Source organism: Rhamphochromis longiceps, linkage group LG17, assembly GCF_057381845.1.
Source record: "Rhamphochromis longiceps isolate RC_006_pf linkage group LG17, R_longiceps_female_GT1.1, whole genome shotgun sequence".
NCBI lineage: Eukaryota > Metazoa > Chordata > Actinopteri > Cichliformes > Cichlidae > Rhamphochromis > Rhamphochromis longiceps.
The window spans coordinates 40,847,894-40,867,234 of NC_140573.1; the positions used below are offsets into that span (position 1 = coordinate 40,847,894).

Here is a 19,341-nt window from a genome sequence, read left to right on the forward strand (position 1 = left end):
TTTTGGTAGCCCGACTGAAAAAATCGCTAGCTCCGGGACGTCGGGCTAGCGATATTGCAAGCCCTGTATCTGATTGAGGAATCACTCATCTTTGGAAAAGAGAGTTTATTACAGAGAAATGGCTCTTTCCAAAATAAAAGCTATACTATCCGCTTCTTCTGGGCTATATTCTCAGCAGCATAAGGAGAATCATGTGCTAACAGCTGTCTAAATGACTCGGCTAAAGTTAGTAGCATGCTTGCTTTTTTTGTCTGCTTCCACTTGTCTTTGCACTAGGATGATGTCGGCGTAAATGTGCAGTCATATTCGTTGTGTTCCCACTAGTGCTTTCAGGTTAATCTCGTTGAAATGACCTTAACACCACAACACGGCAAATCTCCGTTAATGAGCTACCGCCGATCGCTCCGTGCATGGGGCTAGACGGCCAACACGTTAACGAGCTAACTGCGCTAGCACACTAGTTCACACCCATGTAATTGAGCATTGCGTGGCACATCCAACATACTGTTTTACTTTAGTCCATGACTCGCTTACCTTCAGGGTCATACGTCACATGAAAACCAAAATAATTCCAAACGCCAGATCTGAATGACGTTCAATTTGCTTGTTGCAAGCAGAGCTTAACTTCTGTCTCGCTAGCTTGCCCTGCGCTCTTCCTTCTGACTATGCTGTCTGTGTTGAGCGCTCAGTGGATCTGCGCTCGACAGTGCAGCCTAGGCGGAGTAGTCGAACACAGATTCACTGAGCGCTCAACACAGACAGCATCGTCAGAAGGAAAATTGATAAAATAAATTACAAATGTTGTATTGTTCGATACATATGCGTACCGAACCGAAAGCACTGTATCGAACGGTTCAATATCGATATGAATATCGTTGCACCCCTAATATATATATATATATATATATATATATATATATATATACACACTTTGGTAAGCACTGTAGTTTTAAGCACAGGATATTTCAACAGAGGTAAATTAAACATTTGTTGGGGACTACTTTCAATTCAATTCAATTTCAATTCAATTTCTTTATTGTCCCACAAGGGGAAATTAGTTTAGCAGCAGGATATAAATAAACAGAACAATACTATAAAATAATTATGACAATAATAGTGATAGAAAGTCCTAGGACAGTTATTTGCCATTGAGGAGACAAGATGCAGTGGGGATAAAAGAGACCTGGAGTCTTTTAGGCTTCCTCACAGGTACTCTAAAACGGCGGCCGGAAGGCAACAACTCAAACTCACCGTGAAGTGGATGGTTCACACAATTAATAATAGAATGAGCCTTTCTAAGCACATTTCTATTGTAAATGGCCAAAAGTCCATCTTGCCAGCGCCCTGAAATTTTGCTAGCAGTTTTTACCAGAAGTCCCAACCGATTCTTATTCTTCACCGTCAGGTTACCAAACCAGGCAACGATACAAAAAGACATCACAGATTCGATAAAACTTCTATAAAACAAGGACAACATCTCAGATGAGACATTAAAAGATCTCATTTTCCTTAAAAAGAACAGTCTTTGTTGAACTTTTTTAGTAGTGGCATCAGCATGAGATTCAAGCATTTGTGTGATGTTCTAGCAGCACAACTAAAAAAATAGTAAACTACAATCAGCGATGTGTGTCATTGATGGGTTTTTAATAGTAAGCTCTGAGGTCTGGTAATGTTTATTATATTTTTTATTGAGTGATTATTTTTTTGTTCATTTCATCTTTGACTCCCTGAAGCTTAATTCTCTAAAAGACAAAGGCAAAAAAGAAACAGGACGTGAAACTCCTTTTTGACTCACACAAACACACAAACACACCGTCTCTAGTCATTTTAGCTGTGACGATCTACGCTTTCGCTTTGTCTCACCGGTGCGATAGTCTGTGTCTGGGAGATGAGCGTGTCTTCCAGTCCATCGGCTTTCCCCGCAACCTCTGACTGAAGCGTCCAGGTAAACTGGAAACCCTCGACAGCTGTCGGGTGAAGCGCGTGCTGGGACAACCTCCAACGAAAGGTGGCGAGCAGAGTACCGTTGACCTGTTGGAAGTCTGCGGTCAGTCGTTCTGGACGCAGTACTACCTTTCTGCCTGACAGGAGGCGCTCTGATGCAAAGGAAAGCCAAAACATTATCTGAATGATTTAAAACCAGGTTAAATTAAGGAGTTTGATTCAACTACTTAAATGCAAAAAAGGCTGTTTAGCAAAACTACTTGAATGTTTTGGTTTTTCAGTGCTTGTATTCAAACTGATCATCAAAAAGGTATTTAAAAAAAGGATTAGTGAACACCACGAATACATCTGTAAATAGTTACCCCTACTCTCAGTGTTGCACAGCAAACTTTTGCCTCCTCTGACCCTGACAGAGGAGCAAGTCGGGGTTGTAAGCCAGGCAACAGCCTCTGACCGTGGGTCAGCTTTCAGCGCCACAGCAACCCGGTACTTACAGGCAAACAGCAAACCTGTGATGGTGTGATGAGTGCCCTGGAGAGAGGGGAAATTAAGCCAAGTTAAGGATAAAAAAGGAAATGTTTATAGTTAAAGTTTAAACTGACACACATTTTAGCCCTATTCTTGTCTCCACACGTGTCTCATAAGCAGCTTGTAATATAAAAAGTGTATCGAGTATTTCTTAGAGACAGAAACTACACACACAGACTGAACTGTACTGCACCATAGAAATGTACTTATTTGTGTTATGGTGATGAAATGTGATGTCTAATCCGTGCACACACACATAGTTGCAGTTACAGAATAACAACACATCTTTACAGTGTTACAAACGCACAGATCAGCCCCCACCCGTGTGCGTATACCTGCACCGTAGTTGTTCTCTCCATGCTTGTCACATTAGTGCTGCAGGTATGCGGTCGCCACCTCAAAATGTACGGGCCAGCGTGTCTCTGTCTCACTGTTAGTGAAAAGACCAAAGAGATACGTTTACTTTTTGTGTAAAAATGAATGATATAGGAAAGTCAATGCTTCTTTTGTCAACTTTTTTAACTTGTTATCAGCTTGATTTGAAGAACTAACTGCTGTTTCATCTGTGACTTCAACATTTCAGTGAGTGGAATCGAGTGCAAAAACCAAAATCATGCATTTGAAATTGATTAAGCCTTAAAAGTCAGGGGCGGGAAGGCTCGGCTTACGCTAATTCGAGTTACTATAGTGGACCTGTGGGATTATCTATCACATAATAAAGCTTCGAGCCGACTGACTTATTCAAGTTGAATGTTTTTATATTCTTACCAGGAGTTTGTTCAGTTGTTTAGTGTTTCTAGACCCACTCACCATGCTGAGGCCACTTCCAGAACACCTTCACCTGGAGCTGGTTGTTATGGTAATGAGGGGCGGCGACCTCCAGCCGCAGGTTTTCAAGGGCAACGGGGCTCAGAGGGGTTTCGGGGTGAGGGAGAGAGGAGGAAACTGGGAGGTCAGAGGAAGAAGGAGAGAAAGAAGAGATCGAAAGAGAAGAGGGAAGGGAGGATGAAGAGGAAGAGGAAGAAGAGGGGAGCTCATTGGAGAAATCGTCGCCTTTGGTCGAGTCTGGTCGAGAGGACGGAGAAAGAGACGGAGGAAAAGAACTCAGCGTAAAACTTTACTTTTGTGTGTCTCTGTGGATTACATATTGACCATGTGCATGTTTTGTGTATACAGACCTGTTACACAGCACATGGAACCTATACTGTGGCAGAAATATCATAAACTGGTAATGAGACTGCAGCTGGTAGCTAGCGGAAACACTCCTTGGCTTTATCTGGCCTAACTGACCCTCATTAGCGATGAGCAAACAGCTAATACGCAGAGACTATGTAAAAATATTAATACTCCCAAATTATGAATGGCAGCATGTTCCATATAAAGTTGTATGTGGTTTGGTAATAGAGCTGCAGCTGGCTATAATCCTCTGCTGAGCTGACCCGATAGGTCACCTATAAATACCTCTGTTGCCTGGAAGACCATTAACATCACCAACTTTCCACTGTACTCTGTGTTTCAACAGCGCAGCTGTATGTAGACAGAATATGTCGAGAGTCAGCAAACGAAGCAGCCCTGAACTTACAGGAAAATCATTAACTCAATAACGTATGGCTCTGCTAACAAACAGCTTCTGTAGACTGTGCTGCATAAGCAGTATTTGCTAATTTCATGACAAGCTAGCAATGACATATTCAAAATAAGTAACTAATAATTGCTGGCTTTCTTGCTGAATCGCAACAACACTAAAGTTTAAACTTGGCCAGGAAGGCTGCATTTATTTAGCACCTCTTATATTTGCAATGTTTATTTCCACATGACAAAAACTCTCCAAAATCCACTGAAGGCTCGATGGTAATCATCCAAACTGTTGATAGAGATGGCTTGGATTTATGGTAAACCATGTAATGCAAATGCACAAACATTTACACCTAGAAATAATTACTGAAAATGAACTACAGCTGTGAGAAGCAGTGGTGCTGCCATGCACTCTCACACACTCAAGTCCCACCACAAAAAAAGCACATTTATACTTGACTGAAATTCAATGAATGCTTCAGACGTTTTGGGAAATATGCTTTCTTGCTGACAGTTGGAGGCTCCAGGATGGCGCTTGCACATAACCCCACCCCGCTGTGCAATTTTACTCTTTTTGCATTGAAGAAATATACTTGGCATTTTAACTGTAAAGTCAAATCACCTGGCCCCACAGGACAGCTGCTTTCATTACCTGCATGAGGGATGGTAGTGAAGACAAGCTGCGCTCTAGGACTCTTCAGTCTCTTCTGACCCCAGTAGGCCACCGTCTGGACAGAGAGCAAGTAGGAAGTCGCAGGCGGTAGACCGTGCAGCCACACTTCACACTGCGCCTAAAAGACAGGAATAGAAAGAATGATTATAGAGATGGAATTTGTCTTTTTTTTGCATGTGTAGTCCAACACATTAGCAATTTATCAGTCTGTACTGATGCAGATTTACTAGCTAAATCTGGACAGGGATCACGTAAAGAGTGACAAAAACACTAATGATACGTCTGCTGCAGACGAGGTCCATGAAAACCTGCTAACTTTGATACGTCGTCAGCATCATCGCCATAGAAACCCCAGTTGTCTCCATCGTCCCTCCGCAGGACTGACAGTCCAGGCCTGTTCTGCATTAGCCTGCTGTTTGACTGACAGCTCGTTAACAGGCTCTCAGTCAATCAGGTCTGTTTGTCTGCGTGGACTGGTACTAGTCACAACAAAGAGATGATCGCATGATAAATCTGTGTGTGTGTGTGCTTCCTGCACACAAAGTGGGGTAAAAGGATTTCCATTACCTTCGAGATAGACAAAACATATGCCTTGTACAGCTGTGTGTGTGTGTGTGTCTACGTGTGTCGTTTGTGTAGCGGATAGAGCGAGAGACGTTTGGGATAATGTCAGTCGACATTACATGTAAGAAAGCAATGAACTATATATTTAAAAGCACTGATACAGCAGAGGTTTTTTTCACATTCGAGTGCTTCCTCTGAATTCCCCACTTTACCACGAGGCTTAAATGCTAGCTTTCTCCACTCCTGCAGAAATTCCTGATTGACAGGATATGTGTTTTATCCCAATCCTGGGAATACAACATATTGTGCTCGCAGACTGCTTTCTGTGATATGAAAAGTTTCACACAACATAGCTATGTTAGCTATGTTGTTCTGGGTATTACCTACCTGATTTGTGTGTATGTGTGTGTGTTTGTAGATGCAGCTGCAAGTAGGAAACACTAGTTAGGGGGGGCTCATTTAAATTCCAGACCTCCCAGCCAAGCAGAACAGAGGACCAGACTACAGATAAATGGCTCCACCAGGATCAGTCTGGGATCGCCATCACTATTTAGCATAGCTACGTCCATATGAGTGTGCCGCACTTTGATGTTTATGCTTGAGCTTTTTGTCTGAAGTAAATGTTAACATCGTACTTCAAAAAGAGCATCTAAAGCTGAAGAGTCTCGTACAAGTACTTTGATTGTGTTTACCATTTGGAGGAAAAAATGTTCAGTCAGTGCACAGGCTACCATACCTGTTACGTCAAAGCTGTAATATCTGTGTTATTTACTGTGATTATGGGTATTTTGGTACTGCTGACTGGACTTAACTGCATCATAAGCGTATTTCATCATCATCATCATCATCATTCCTATAATCAGGATAAGAAAATCCTCCCCTTTAAGTATTACGGCTGCATTAAATATAATTTAAACAGTACATTTTAAAAAATCTTTCACAAGTTAGAAGTCACTGAATTAAGCAACAAAACAGCAATGTGTTACTTTGTAAACTGACTTCATATCCCATCATTCTTTGCATTTCATTCTTGCACCACATGAGTACAGATCGTTTTTAGCATCTATACATTGGAGCTTTATCAATTTTGGTGGAAACGTTTCACAAACATATTTAACAAAGATAAAGAAGAGCATGTTTTTTTTTAATGGCTCATTATTTGAATCCACATCTTGAATTAAGATGCACACTGTGTCATTTGAAGGATGATTCAAAGTCCTGTTAATGTTTGTAACGCTACACCTCAGACATGCGGAGTACATAATGGGTTTTTATGAGTTGTCAAAGTTTGCTACTCCAGCACAGTAGCTGAATCAAATCCTGTTTAAGTTTAAGTGTTTAAGATTTTACTGCACAGGCCTGTAAAACCACCATAGCAATCACAACGAGGACCGTGTGTGTGTGTGTTTACGTGTTTACATATTATTGTGGGGACCAAATAAACAACGTTTACTACACTTGTGGGGACCAACAGTCCTTATGGGGACAAAATCCTGGTCCCCACAAGTTTGAAGGCATTTTTAAGCTAAGACTTTACTGATCCCACGGCGGGGAAATTTGTGCATTACCTCACCTGAGGTAGAGACTCACAATGCGGTTTTAGTGAAAGGGTTACAATTAGGTTATGGATAGGTTTAGGGTAAGGGTTAGGGTTAGGCATTCATTTTTGGGTTGGACAAGGGGCTAGGGAAAGCATTATATCAATTAGATGTCCCCACAAATATATGAAAACCTGTGTGTGTGTGTGTGTGTGTGTGTGTGTGTGTGTGTGTGTGTGTGTGTGTGTGTGTGTGTGTGTGTGTGTGTAAGGTGCGTGTCTTTACAGGCATAATAAAACCTCTCGTGTGCAGCTACACCGCTTGTGTATTCAGGGTATGTGGTGTTATTGTGCGCTGTTATACTTCACAGGAAATATATAATATATGTCCTACATCTTATTCCTATTCAATTCAATTTTATTTATATAGCACCAAATCACAACAACAGTTGCCTCAAGGCGCTTTATACTGTAAGGTAGATCCTACAATAATACATACAGAGAAAAACCCAGCAATCATATGACCCTCTATGAGCAAGCACTTTGGCGACAGTGGGAAGGAAAAACTCCCTTTTAGCAGGAAGAAACCTCCGGCAGCACCAGGCTCAGGGAGGGGCGGGGCCATCTGCTGCCACTGGTTAATGACACTGTACTGAAAGGTGGTTGCTCACATGATACACAATAAATAGGAGTTTGAGGTAGTGAAAATAGAATATTGATCTTATTAACTGATTTTACAATTTTCTTACTTACAAAGCCAACTTTGCAGAAAAGAAAGTCCCATCCATCTGTTATTGCAGATGAATGAAATGCAGCCATTTGTTTATGCATAACTGTCTTAAGGTCCCGTCACCGAACTTCAATAAGGTCTAGACTTTGACTAAGCCATTGCAACATTCCACTCTTTTTTTTCAGCAAATCTATCGTGGCCAATATGGTGTCACTGTCTTGTTCCATGACCCACTTTAGGCCAAGTTTTAGCTGTCAGGCAAATCTGACTTGAGAATATTTTTGTGTACAGAGGAGTTCATGGTCAACTTAATGACTGTGAGGGGCCCAAGTCCTGTGGCTGCACAACAAGCCTAAATCGTCACCCCTCCACCAACCTGCTTGACAGTTGGTATGAGGCGTTTGTGCCCACATGCTGTGTTCGGTTTTTGCTAAAAATGGTGCAATGTATCGCAGACAAACTTTTCCATTTTTGTCTTGTCTGTCCAAACGGCATCGTTCCTGAAGTCTTGGGATTTGTTCCGATGCAATTTTGCAACCCTAAGCTTGCAGCCTTTTCCTGATAGCACTTCCAAACAAGCTACACATGTTCAGTCTTTTTCTAATTGCATTGCCATGAACTTTAACATTTAACATGTCAACTTAGACGTGTATAGTCTGACATGTAGGGTTTGTAGTTCCTGTGAACACTGCACACTCTGACCTTGGAGTGATTTTGCTGGGACGTAAGTGTCTATTCATGGGAACACTGGCAGCTATCTTGAATGTTTTTGTCTTGTGAATAATCTTTCTCACTGTAGAGAAATGGACTTTCAATTGTTTGGAAATGACCTTATAGCCCTTGTTCCAACCATCACTTCTCTAAGATCATGGCTTTTCTTTCCTCTTTGGCATTGTGTTAACACACACCTGAATGCTCCAAACTAACAGACTTCTGCTTTCACAGAGGTGCTCACTCATGCTGATGATTAGTTAATCAAGCGTATTTTATTAGCATCTCTGGCTCTCTTCCACAGTGTGCCTTTGTCCTGTCTTCCCCCCCCTCACCCCAACAGGTCGTGGCAGATTGCTGCCCCTCCCTGCTGGAGGTTTCTTCCTGTTAAAAGGGAGTTTTTCCTTCCCACTGTCACCAAAAAGCTTGGTCACAGGGGTTTAAAATGGTAAATTGCCTGTATTTGTATAGCGCTTTACTCAGTCCCTATGGACCCCAAAGCACTTTACACTACATTCACACATTCACACACTGGTGATGGCAGCTACATTGTAGCCACAGCCACCCTGGGGCGCACTGACAGAGGCGAGGCTGCCGGACACTGGCGCCACCGGGCCCTCTGACCTCCACCAGTAGGCAACGGGGGAAGTGTCTTGCCCAAGCACACAACGACCAAGACTGTCGGAGCCGGGGATCGAACCGGCAACCTTCTGATTACAAGACGAACTGCCAACTCTTGAGCCACGATGGCCCACGATTTAATCTAATTGTTGGTGTTTTCTCTGTTTTCTTTGTATAACTGTAGGGTCTTTACCTTACAATATAAAGGCAACTGTTGTTGTGATTTGCCAGTGTATAAATAAAAATAAAAATGAGTTGAACTGAATTGAATAGCAGCACCTGAGTGCTCTCAGTTTCTGTTAAGACAGTAAGTACCTACATACTGCTGAGGTTGGATTTACCTTATTATGAAATGTGAAACGTTATATTTGAAAGAGTGCACTTTCTTTTTCACCTTTTTCAGAGCCTTAAGAAAACAGATATATCTTGAAACATCATGAAAATTGAAACTGAAACGTTTCAACGTCCACTTAATATATGTTTATGTTCTTGAAATATTCTAAGCAAAGAAACAAGATAAATGACCACATTTTTTATTTGGTATAATTAAGCTTGTAGAAAGTTGACTTACCCCCTGAGTCACTCTGCTGTTGCTCTCCTTCCTACCCTGTGCTGGTGTGCGTGACTGTGCAGGTCGTGCGTGCGTGTTACTGGCTACTGTATGCGTGTGCGCTTGCAGCGTGTGTTTGTGTTTTTGTGCTGCGTGCGTATGGCGAGACATCCAGGTGATTCGGTAGTTGTGCACAGGGAGGTCTCCTTCCTTGGGGGGCTCCCAGCGTAATAAGACCGCCACTGTGACGCCACTCTCCATCGACCTTAGGAGGCAAAATTTATGCAACGTTACGGCGTAAGTGTAAACAGTCCCATTAAGGAAGAAGCAAAAAGTGCAGCGCTTCCCTAACAGTGAAAATGATTCTCTGCTTGTTTGTCAGCTGCTTTCAGCATCGGGTTTACAATCTCTATCTAATCTCTATTTACTCCCTGTATGTATAGACGAGGCTCAGACACTTTATATCATGCTGAACAGAAGCTACAATTTAAGTCATCACCTCTGTTATTAAATGTTATTGGAATATCGCTGTTGATCCAAGCCATGGTCTGAACTTTAAATGACCTTGTTTTGCAGAATGAAAAATAGAGAAGACACCGAAGGATGTAATTGAACAAGGGCAAACTGTAATTTCAGCTCATATACACAATCACACAACAGAAGACGTGTTTTATAGGGCTGACCACAGTTTATGACTGATTTCCCAGCTGCAATGGTAAATAGATGTATTTTAAAGATTATATATAAAATGATGCATCTGATAATCCTTCACTGACATAGCTTTTTAGATACCTTTCTGTGAACTGGGACGCTGATTGTGTCCTATTCAGTGTCTGGTTGCTCACTCTGACATTCGTGGGCGGTTCTGGGGGCGAAGGGTCTGCATAGAGACACAGAAAGAAAAACATATAGTTAGGCAATGTTGCAGTTCTTTTTTCTTTCACTTCACTTGACCCCTGACCTCTGCTGAAGTCGCTGGGGTCCCAGTGAAGACAAGGCCATCACCCTTCTCCAGTTCTCTCTGTCCTCCACAGCTCTCTGGGACTCTGCCTGTCCACTCTTGGATGTTGTCCTCCCATCTCTTTCTCTGCCTACCTTGTCAGCTCTCTCCTGGTGTGTGTAAGAGAGGGTGGGTGAGAGCAGATAATCCAGGGGGAGTTCAGCTGTAGGACCAAACCAGCTGCCTGTGTTTCCATTCATGAGAACGGCGCCTGTGGGCTTGTCATCCAGTCGTTTGATGACTCAAACAATGTTAGTGGTCCCCCCAGCCAATCACAGCAGATGGCCCCGCCCCTCCCTGAGCCTGGTTCTGCCAGAGGTTTCTTCCCGTTAAAAGGGAGTTTTTCCTTCCCACTGTCGCCAAAGTGCTGCTCATAGGGTTTTTTTCTGTAGGGGTTTTGCTGAAGCCTGCCTGTTCTTCAGCAACAATAGACTGCTATGGACACAACACCTTGGTTAACACTGTCACTGACTTAACATGTTACTATTTAAGTAGAATTACATAAAATAATGTCAGATTACTCAAAGGACCTTTTGTTTTCTTAACCAAAATCCTTTAGCTCTTATTAAAAAGACATTAGTTTATTTAAAGATTCCCATAGGACACCTTAAAAAAATTCTATATTTGTTCATGTATTTCTTTTTTACAACTATTAATTGTCTAAAAAAAAATCATAAAATTTAATTTTTTTTCTTCTGATTAAAACCCCAGAATCTATAAATTTGTTTTCATTTTTCTATATTAACTGTTAAAGTTTAACTACTGCACACAATCTATCTCTTGCTTCGTTTCACTCACAGCCCTTGAAGTTTTATGTTTCCAGACATCAAATTTGGACAGTGGAACATCCAAAAAGACAAACTGTGATTTTTATTTAACACCAAATTAATGTTAAAAAAGGTAACATTGCACATTGTGTTTTCTCTTTGGCAAAAAAAGGAAAAATAGCACAGTACAAGCTAAAGGCTTAATTTTTGTTGCTGGGTGTTAAAACCTGTTAATTTCTTTGTGTAATTTGTGTCTAAAGTTGACACTTTTGCAATTTAAATTCTGCCAAACTTTTGATATCAACAAAAGGGAAGAGGAGAGGAGTGAGTCCTTTGCAACAAAGACCTTTTACCAGCTTGACTTTCTTTTTCTCGGGGCTAAAAGCACATTTCCTCTTGGTTTGATTCAAGTCTACAGAGCCAATTAGATTTAAAGCATCAAAGGTGGGTGATACTGGAGAAACCTAACGTCCTTTTCAGTAGCTGCCACAACACAGACCAAAGGCCATCACTGCTGGTAACCGTATGAGTCTTTCAACAGTGACTCTGTATCTCATTAGAGCCCAAAATCCCTGATCCTGTATTTGATTAAAACTACAAAATGCATCTGATTAGAACTACATCCCCCATGGCAGGCCTCCCACAGCCCCAGGCTGTGCTTGGCTGACCTAAATGCAAAGATCAAAGTTGGGGCAAAACACTGGAAACTCCATGACCAGGACTGCTTGTGTGTATGCATACGTGGTGTTTTGTGTTACATCTCAGTGCCAGCAGTAATTGCCAGATGAGAATCAAAACATGTTCTTCTCTGAGGGCTTTTCCCATCACTCTCAATGAACTAATGTTTTATGTCATAAAGTGAAGACACCAAGATTACTTTTCTGATCCAAATATCCCTTCGTGATTACTACTGGCAGGTCCCACGTAACACCAACATTTTAACAAGATGTAAAGCGGTTTCCAAGTTTCACTCTGGTTAGCGTCAGGTCACCGTGCAGAAAGCATAACCCTCTTAACATCTGCCAGCTTCCGGATTTGTGACCCCTGACCTCCAACCTCTGACTAATCAGACTAATGAGGTAGAAACAAGACTCTGGCTGCCATCTGATGGTATTTGAAATGTTCAAGTGTGGCTCTAACCTTTAACCCTGGTTCTCAAAATACACTCACAAACACACACCGTGTCACAGAAGAAGAACTCAACATTTCGACACTGAGCTATTGCCTCTTGCTTGCACAGATATGGATTTTGAAGACTGATCACCCTTATTTAATTACTTTTTCTGTAGGAAACAGCCTGTTAGGTTTGCTTTGCATTAATACCATGTCTGTAAACTACACCATGTGATGGTGACTTAGAGGAGTAACTTCTTAAAGCCAGTTAACTTAGCAGAGCATAAATCTAGCTTGAAAAGCTAACCTGGTTCTGTCTGATTTACCAAAAAAAAACAAACAATTAGCACCTCTGAAGGTCATTTCATACAAAAGTAAGCCATCTACAGAGAATTCAGGAAGCTACTCTTCCCAGCAAATAGTCCCAAATATAACGCCCTCATAAAACACTAAGCAGTACGCTAAGCCTGTTTAGCTGGCTGCCAGCAGCAGAGTTCAGCTGGTGTTAAGCTTCTGCAACACCTTTGCAAAGAGGTGTTTCTGGGTCGTAGAGGGGCCGACCTCACAAATCTCAGCACCAGTCGATCCAATATCCTGTTGGAAAGTTTCCTCTCCTTTTCGGTTTCAGAGTGCGGACAATTTGAGCAGAGTGCAGGAAATAAAATCGTTTTTAACTTAACATTATTGGGCATCTTATTATCGACCCGTCTGCATTTGATGAAATCCACATTCTCTCGCATTTATTGCACACGCTCAGCGATTCGCTCGTCGTGTCCACAAAGCGATACGTGAACTTGCCTTTTATCACAGTTCTACCTGCAAATATCTTCTGTAAAGCCCAGCTACAACCCCGCTTACAAACCCTGCACTCTGCTTGCCACGGCACAGGTTGAAATGTTTATAAAAATTTCGTCTGAGAGGTGGAAAATGCTATCTCACACTGCTCTTCATAATCTCCCTTAAGTGTTCAACTGATAAAGAACCTTTTTCCACAGCTCCGTCCAACCTGAAGTCATTATTCACATTCAAACATGCTCTAGCCAATCCTGGCAGTGAATTCATATCACTAGCCAATCCTGGCAAAATACCAGTATGACCTAAGTCTGCTAAGCATTACAGCTAATACCTCCTACAGTGTGTGCGTTCGTGTGTGTGTGTGCGCTTGTCTTACTCTCACTTTCACCCAGTCTCTCAGACCTACATCAGGGACTTCACTCTGGCATCAAACCAACGGAGCGAGTCCTTACGCTTTGTGTAAATGCATGCATGTGTGCACACTTGTGTACATTTCGGTTTCCTGCTTGTGTTTTATAGACTGCCTGACAGTTTTTTACCTTATCCATCAACTCTGCGTGAACGACAGAAAGAGCACAGAAAGGGAGAGGAAGGAAAACATCCTGACTTTCTGACTCCTCCTGCGGGATGTGTAATATCTCTCATAAAATGACAAAAAATGAGTGCAAGGATCTGTGTTTTGCTCAGTGTCTCATGACAGAATATCAAAATTCACCGCTAGCTTATGGCAACATGCAGAGGCATCATCACTCACTTTGAGACGCTCATAAAAAACGAAGTATGTGTGCTTACCTTTACTGGAGATGTAGTGTTTGCTGGGTGTGGTGAAACCTCTGCTGCCGTGGCTGTTGATGGCTGCCACTCTAAACTGGTACCAACGCTGAGGTCTCAGATCTGACAGAATCGCATCTTCAGAGAGTGTCTAAACACACAAACGCATGGCACAATACGCAGGCTAGGTTTTTATATTTTAAGACATACAGGGCAGTGCTTACACCTCACCAGGAAGATATCAGATTGGCTCCAAAATCATTCTGCAGCATAACAACAGACCAAGAAATACATCAAGAGGCATGAGGACTATATGAGTTCTGCAAGTGACGATATGATCCCCACAGAGCTCTGATCCCCAACATCATGGAGTCAGACAGGCAAACATACAGAGGGGATCATTTTCAGAGGAAAAACAGTCAAGGCTAATATTGATTGATCTTTTTCTTTACTCCTAGTGTCTGTGCGAGTTAGAGGAATCATTTAAAACTATTTTTTAAAACACTCACTATTACAGACCTTTAAATCTTGAAAAATAGGCTTTTGTTTAAAAAAGAGAATATTCACTGAACTAGTTTAACACTCATAAGTTTTAAAAAGAGCGGTGGGTCTCTTGCAACTGCATGCATGGGCAGCTGGGCCCTGTAATATGAATTCAGCATACCCCGGGTATCCTCCTGTTATCTGGGTTCTCGCACTCTAACACTGGCAATCAGGATAATCAGCTGCTTTGTCTGCAGCTGTGTGAGGTATCTTTGACCCCAGCGATAACGCCGATGTTACCTGGATAAGATAAATTCCCGTGTTGGCCTTTGGTTAGCTTTGGTTAACCCCTGACAGACTGATGTTGTTCTTCTCATTTATATGAATTAAGGTGGGCTAATTAAATGACACGACACAAACTGCATCCTCCTAAACACCTCTCTAATACGATTCTAATCAAAAGCAGAAAATGACTTCTTTCAGGAAGGATTTTTGAGTGTTCAGCTGCAAAAACAAAGTTGTACATCCTGTCAGATGATGTCAGATAAACACTGTCAGGCTGGAATTCCTCTGATAGTGTTGAAATGAAACGGTTTATCCAAACTATGGTTAAAATCTTTAAAGATTAATTTGTTTTGTCTCCTTGACAGTGCAAATGTGACTGCTGCGGCTCAAATCTACTCATCCACAGTCGCACACACACACACACACACACACACACAGACACGAGCTGCCATCTATTTAAGTCCATAATGAGCATTCAGTCATTCAGAGTCAGCCGGTGGAATGACTGTGGCTGCCTGTGGTTCCTTTTTAAGCTCTGCTTATTTACCTAACCTCACACAGACGCACACACACAGACGCACACACACAGACGCGCACACACAGACGCACACACACAGACGCACACACACAGACGCGCACACACACACACACACACACACACACACACACACACACACACACACACACACACACACACACACACACACAGCGTTTACCCTGGCAGAATGGGAGACTGACTGGGGTGGAGAGGTTTAGACAGCAAGGCAGCAGACTGATGAGGTGGAAACTAAGTCTAACATCCATCTCCATAGCTGAGAAGTTTCATCATTCAAGGCAAATTGAGAGTTATGAGGTAAAGATATGTTACAAACTTTGTGGGGCGGCTCCACTTTTAAAGGCACAGGGAGCCAGTTTCACAGCCGAATGACTCTACAACTGTCCCAAATAATCATCAATAATCATCACATCATGTAACAACCCCCAATAACAGACACAAACATAAGGCTATTATTAGGACAAGTCCCCTCCTTAGTCTATGATAAGTTTACTTCTTAATTGTTATGTAAATATCAGTTTTTCTCACTACTTAATTAGCACATGGAAAGTGACTATTAACCATTTACCATGGCTACAGTAGCCCATGGAGAGGCGTGGTCTTCACTGGGGTGAATGCCGATGTTCCAGCGGGACTGGAGTATGTAAACGACGGGCTCCACGCTGACATTGAACTTCGACACCCACATCACCTTCACACGACCCTCCGAGTCCTCCAAAAAGCTAATGTCTCTTCGAGGCTTCAGAGGGACACCTGCGAGGACAGACCAGGTTACAAGCTAGTTGTTACATATCAGTATAACTCACTTGACTAGTAACATACTGACATTACAATTAGATGACACAGAAACATTTGGACAGTTATGGGAGTTCCCGGGACGACTTAGACACACACTATGATGCATTTTGCCTTATTAAGTCTGGGGTCTAATTACTCATTTACAGTCTATCTATCAAAACCACTTGATAGGACGATCAGTAACAGCTACCACATTATGCTTCACACAAACTCCAAAAGTTGCCTTTACCTTTGTACAGATTGGCTGGGGCTTGGCAAGTATGTCCACAGCTATTGGAGCAGCACTTCCTGGGGGAGGGGCAGTGCTGGTCTGACGAGCAGCTCTCCACGCAGGCCGCGGCAAATCCTGTGGCTCGCTGAGGCGGAGGGCAGTCTCCCTGACGAGATGACCTTAACGAGGCCAGAAACTCCCTGCTTGTCACACACTCTGTCTGCTTCTGAGAGTAAAGCACGGTGGGTGTAATTATTATTACAGTTGACACATCACAGAAATAACACACAGTGTATAGGAACACACACGAGGCCACAAAAACACACAGTAAGGGTGAAAGCGCTTCCTGTGGTATACTCCTACTGTCTGTTTAAAGGCTGGTCCAAAAAGCTACATGTGTGTGCTTGTGCATGCGTGTGCATGCGTGTGCGTGCATGTGCGCATTTCTCTGTTTGTGCAGACAGCTGTAGATCAGGAAAATGTAAACACAAGCTTTCACTAATAGCTCTGAATTACCCTGTGTTCATAACCAGCGAGCCAATCAGCCATCCCGCGAGTAACACGCTTCAGCTATTGTGATGAAAAACTAATCTCTCAGAAAGCCACAGAAACCGGCTTTACAAATAAACAGGCCACACACACTCACACAAAATGCACATAAAACTGTTGCACAGTGTCCTATGTATACTAGAAGTGCACAAAGCTTTATAAAAACACACACAAACGCTCATTTATTGCACAAGGTCAAAACAGCTTTGTGGTGCCAACAAAAGCGTGCGTCTGCAAAGAACGACAATGCCACCGAGGCTGCCGAGACTTGCACAAGAGCACAAAAACGCCACGCACTGTTTCCGTCTTACCTCGCAAGACTTTGGAGATGCCACCTTCCTGGTTTCCCACAGTTCTTTGCATGGCTGAAGGCACTACACATAACCCAACACAAAGGAAGAAAACAGAAAAAAACAAAAAATTAATAAAATAAGAAAATATGCACGAGGCACATTTCAGCATTTTAGCACATTCATGTAGATTCCTGCTCAGCACAAAAGCTGGAGGCTCCATCCAAATCGAACCTGCTAACACCTGTAAAGATTCAAATTAAACATCTGTAATGTTTCCGTGATGCAGGGTTTATGTATTTGGACCATTTGATTCTGGTTTATTTAATATTCTAAAGTTCAGCTGACGTTCCTGGTTTTGGTTCTTATTGTTGTGTCTCTGCATTGTGTAGTATTTGTATATTCTGATCTTGGTTTTGTCATCCAGCCTTTATGTTTCTTTTTCCGCCTCCCCCGTGTTCCACGTTTCATGTTTAGTCACTCTTGTCTTCGTATCTGTTTATCTCTTATCCCCTCGTGTTTTGTGTCTCCCAGTCCTCGTGTCAAGTTTGCATGTCTCCATCTTGTTGTTAGTTTCATAGTCTCTAACTCGTGCGTCAATCTGATTAGTGTCAGCTGTGTTCCCACCTGTGACCCGTTCCCGTTCGTTATCCTTTGTGTGTATATGTAGTCTCAATCAAAAGTTTAAAATGGCAAAAAATGCATCGTTTTGCATGGTTGGATCTTAACAAGGTTCCAAGTAGAGCTTCAATATGCAACAAGAAGAAAGGGGAAGGGCGTCTACTGTCTGGAACTGTTGTCCATTTCTGTAAACTTCCCTTGCCATCCATCCCCAAAGGTTCTCAATTGGATTTATATCAGGGGAACATGCAGGATGGTCCAAAAGAGTGATGTTACTCTCCTGGAAGAAGTGCCTTGTCCTTTATGGCGATATTTACTGTAGTGTTGTCCTGTTGAATAACCCAGTCGTTACCACAAAGATGAGGGCCCTCAGTCATGAGGGATGCTCTTTGCAACATCTGGACACAGCCAGCTGCCGTTTGAAGCCCCTGCACCTCCTGAAGCTCCGTTGTTCCACTGAAGGAAAAAGCACCCCAGATCATTATGGCGCCCCCTCCACTGTGGAGCGTAGAAAACATCTCAGGTGGGATCTGCTTGTCATGCTGGTAACGTTGGAAACCATCAGGACCATCAAGGTTACATTTGTTCTCGTTAGAGAATAAAACTTTCTTCCACCTTTCAGTGTCCCATGCTTGGTGCTCGCTTGCAAAGTCCAAATGGTCAGTTCTGTGGCGTTCAAGGAGACGAGGCCTTTGAAGACATTTTTGTGTTTTTGAAGCCCTTCAGTCTCAGATGCGTCTGATGGTTATGGGGCTGCAGTCGGCACCAGAAACGGCCTTAATTTGGGTCGAGGATCGTCCAGTGTCTTGACGGACAGCCGATTGGATGCTTCGGCTCAGTGCTGGTGACATTTTTTGCATCTTCCACTTGAGTTTTTGTTCCATAACCCTCAGGATCATTTAAGAAATTCCAAATGACCATCTGACGGCGTCCCACCTCAGCAGCGATGGCGTGCTGTGAGAGATCCTGCTCATGCAGTTCAACAACCCGATCACGTTTAAAAAAGGGAAAGTTTTTGCCTTTGCCATCATGAAAGTGTGACTACTTGACAGAAAAGGACAATGAATCCACAGATTCACCTTTTAAAGGCAAGTGGTCCTAAACTGTTGATCAGCTGTAGATCAGCCTGTTTCAGTTTAACAGTTGTTTTTAATAAATTGCTCAAAAACATGTTTTGTCTCACTCCCATTTCTTCTTGCTGCATGTTGAAGCTCGACTTGGAACCTTGTTAAGATCCAACCATGCAAAATAGGATTTTCTGACATTTTTCAATTGTTCTTAAACATCAGATCGGGACTGTATTGTCACTCCCTTATTGTAAGTAGTGGTTCCGACTGTTTGGTTTCCCTCTCTGTCAGTGAGTCAGTTTATTTTGTTTTGTGACGTTATGTTGTTGTTTTTGTTGCCTGTTTTTTCAGCATTGACGCTGTGATTTTTAGTTCAGTTCTGCGTTGCTGAGTCCTACGTTTTGGGTCCATAACACTGCCTGCCACACACCTACACCTGCAGATATGACAACATCTGCTGTAATTCATGCACAATCCATTACCGACTCTTTCTGGCACAGAGGAGTGTCTTTTTCGTTCCTGAGCTCCAGAACGACTCACAGAGCAGCAAATTGTTGCTCAAACTCACTGAGAGATGGTTAATGAGCATTAGACGTGTTGGC

At 42.5% G+C, this 19,341-nt stretch overlaps 1 protein-coding gene across 3 annotated transcripts in view; it reads right to left on the reverse strand.

Annotated features, from left to right (window-relative positions):
• The window catches only part of anos1b (anosmin 1b), a 55,629-nt gene that overhangs the window by 6,223 nt on the left and 30,065 nt on the right, over positions 1-19,341 (reverse strand). The window contains exons 3-13 of one of the 3 annotated variants that reach the window (XM_085387033.1): positions 17,073-17,135; positions 16,231-16,435; positions 15,772-15,956; positions 13,901-14,030; positions 10,226-10,313; positions 9,455-9,698; positions 4,700-4,838; positions 3,283-3,537; positions 2,808-2,902; positions 2,307-2,475; positions 1,864-2,096 (exon numbers count right to left, since the gene is read on the reverse strand). In XM_085387033.1, coding sequence (XP_085243159.1) covers positions 1,864-2,096; positions 2,307-2,475; positions 2,808-2,902; positions 3,283-3,537; positions 4,700-4,838; positions 9,455-9,698; positions 10,226-10,313; positions 13,901-14,030; positions 15,772-15,956; positions 16,231-16,435; positions 17,073-17,135 — 1,806 coding nt within the window. Of the gene's footprint in view, positions 1-1,863; positions 2,097-2,306; positions 2,476-2,807; positions 2,903-3,282; positions 3,538-4,699; positions 4,839-9,454; positions 9,699-10,225; positions 10,314-13,900; positions 14,031-15,771; positions 15,957-16,230; positions 16,439-17,072; positions 17,136-19,341 lie in introns of all 3 variants that reach the window. The other 2 variants (XM_085387034.1, XM_085387032.1) reach the window with 2 other exon arrangements.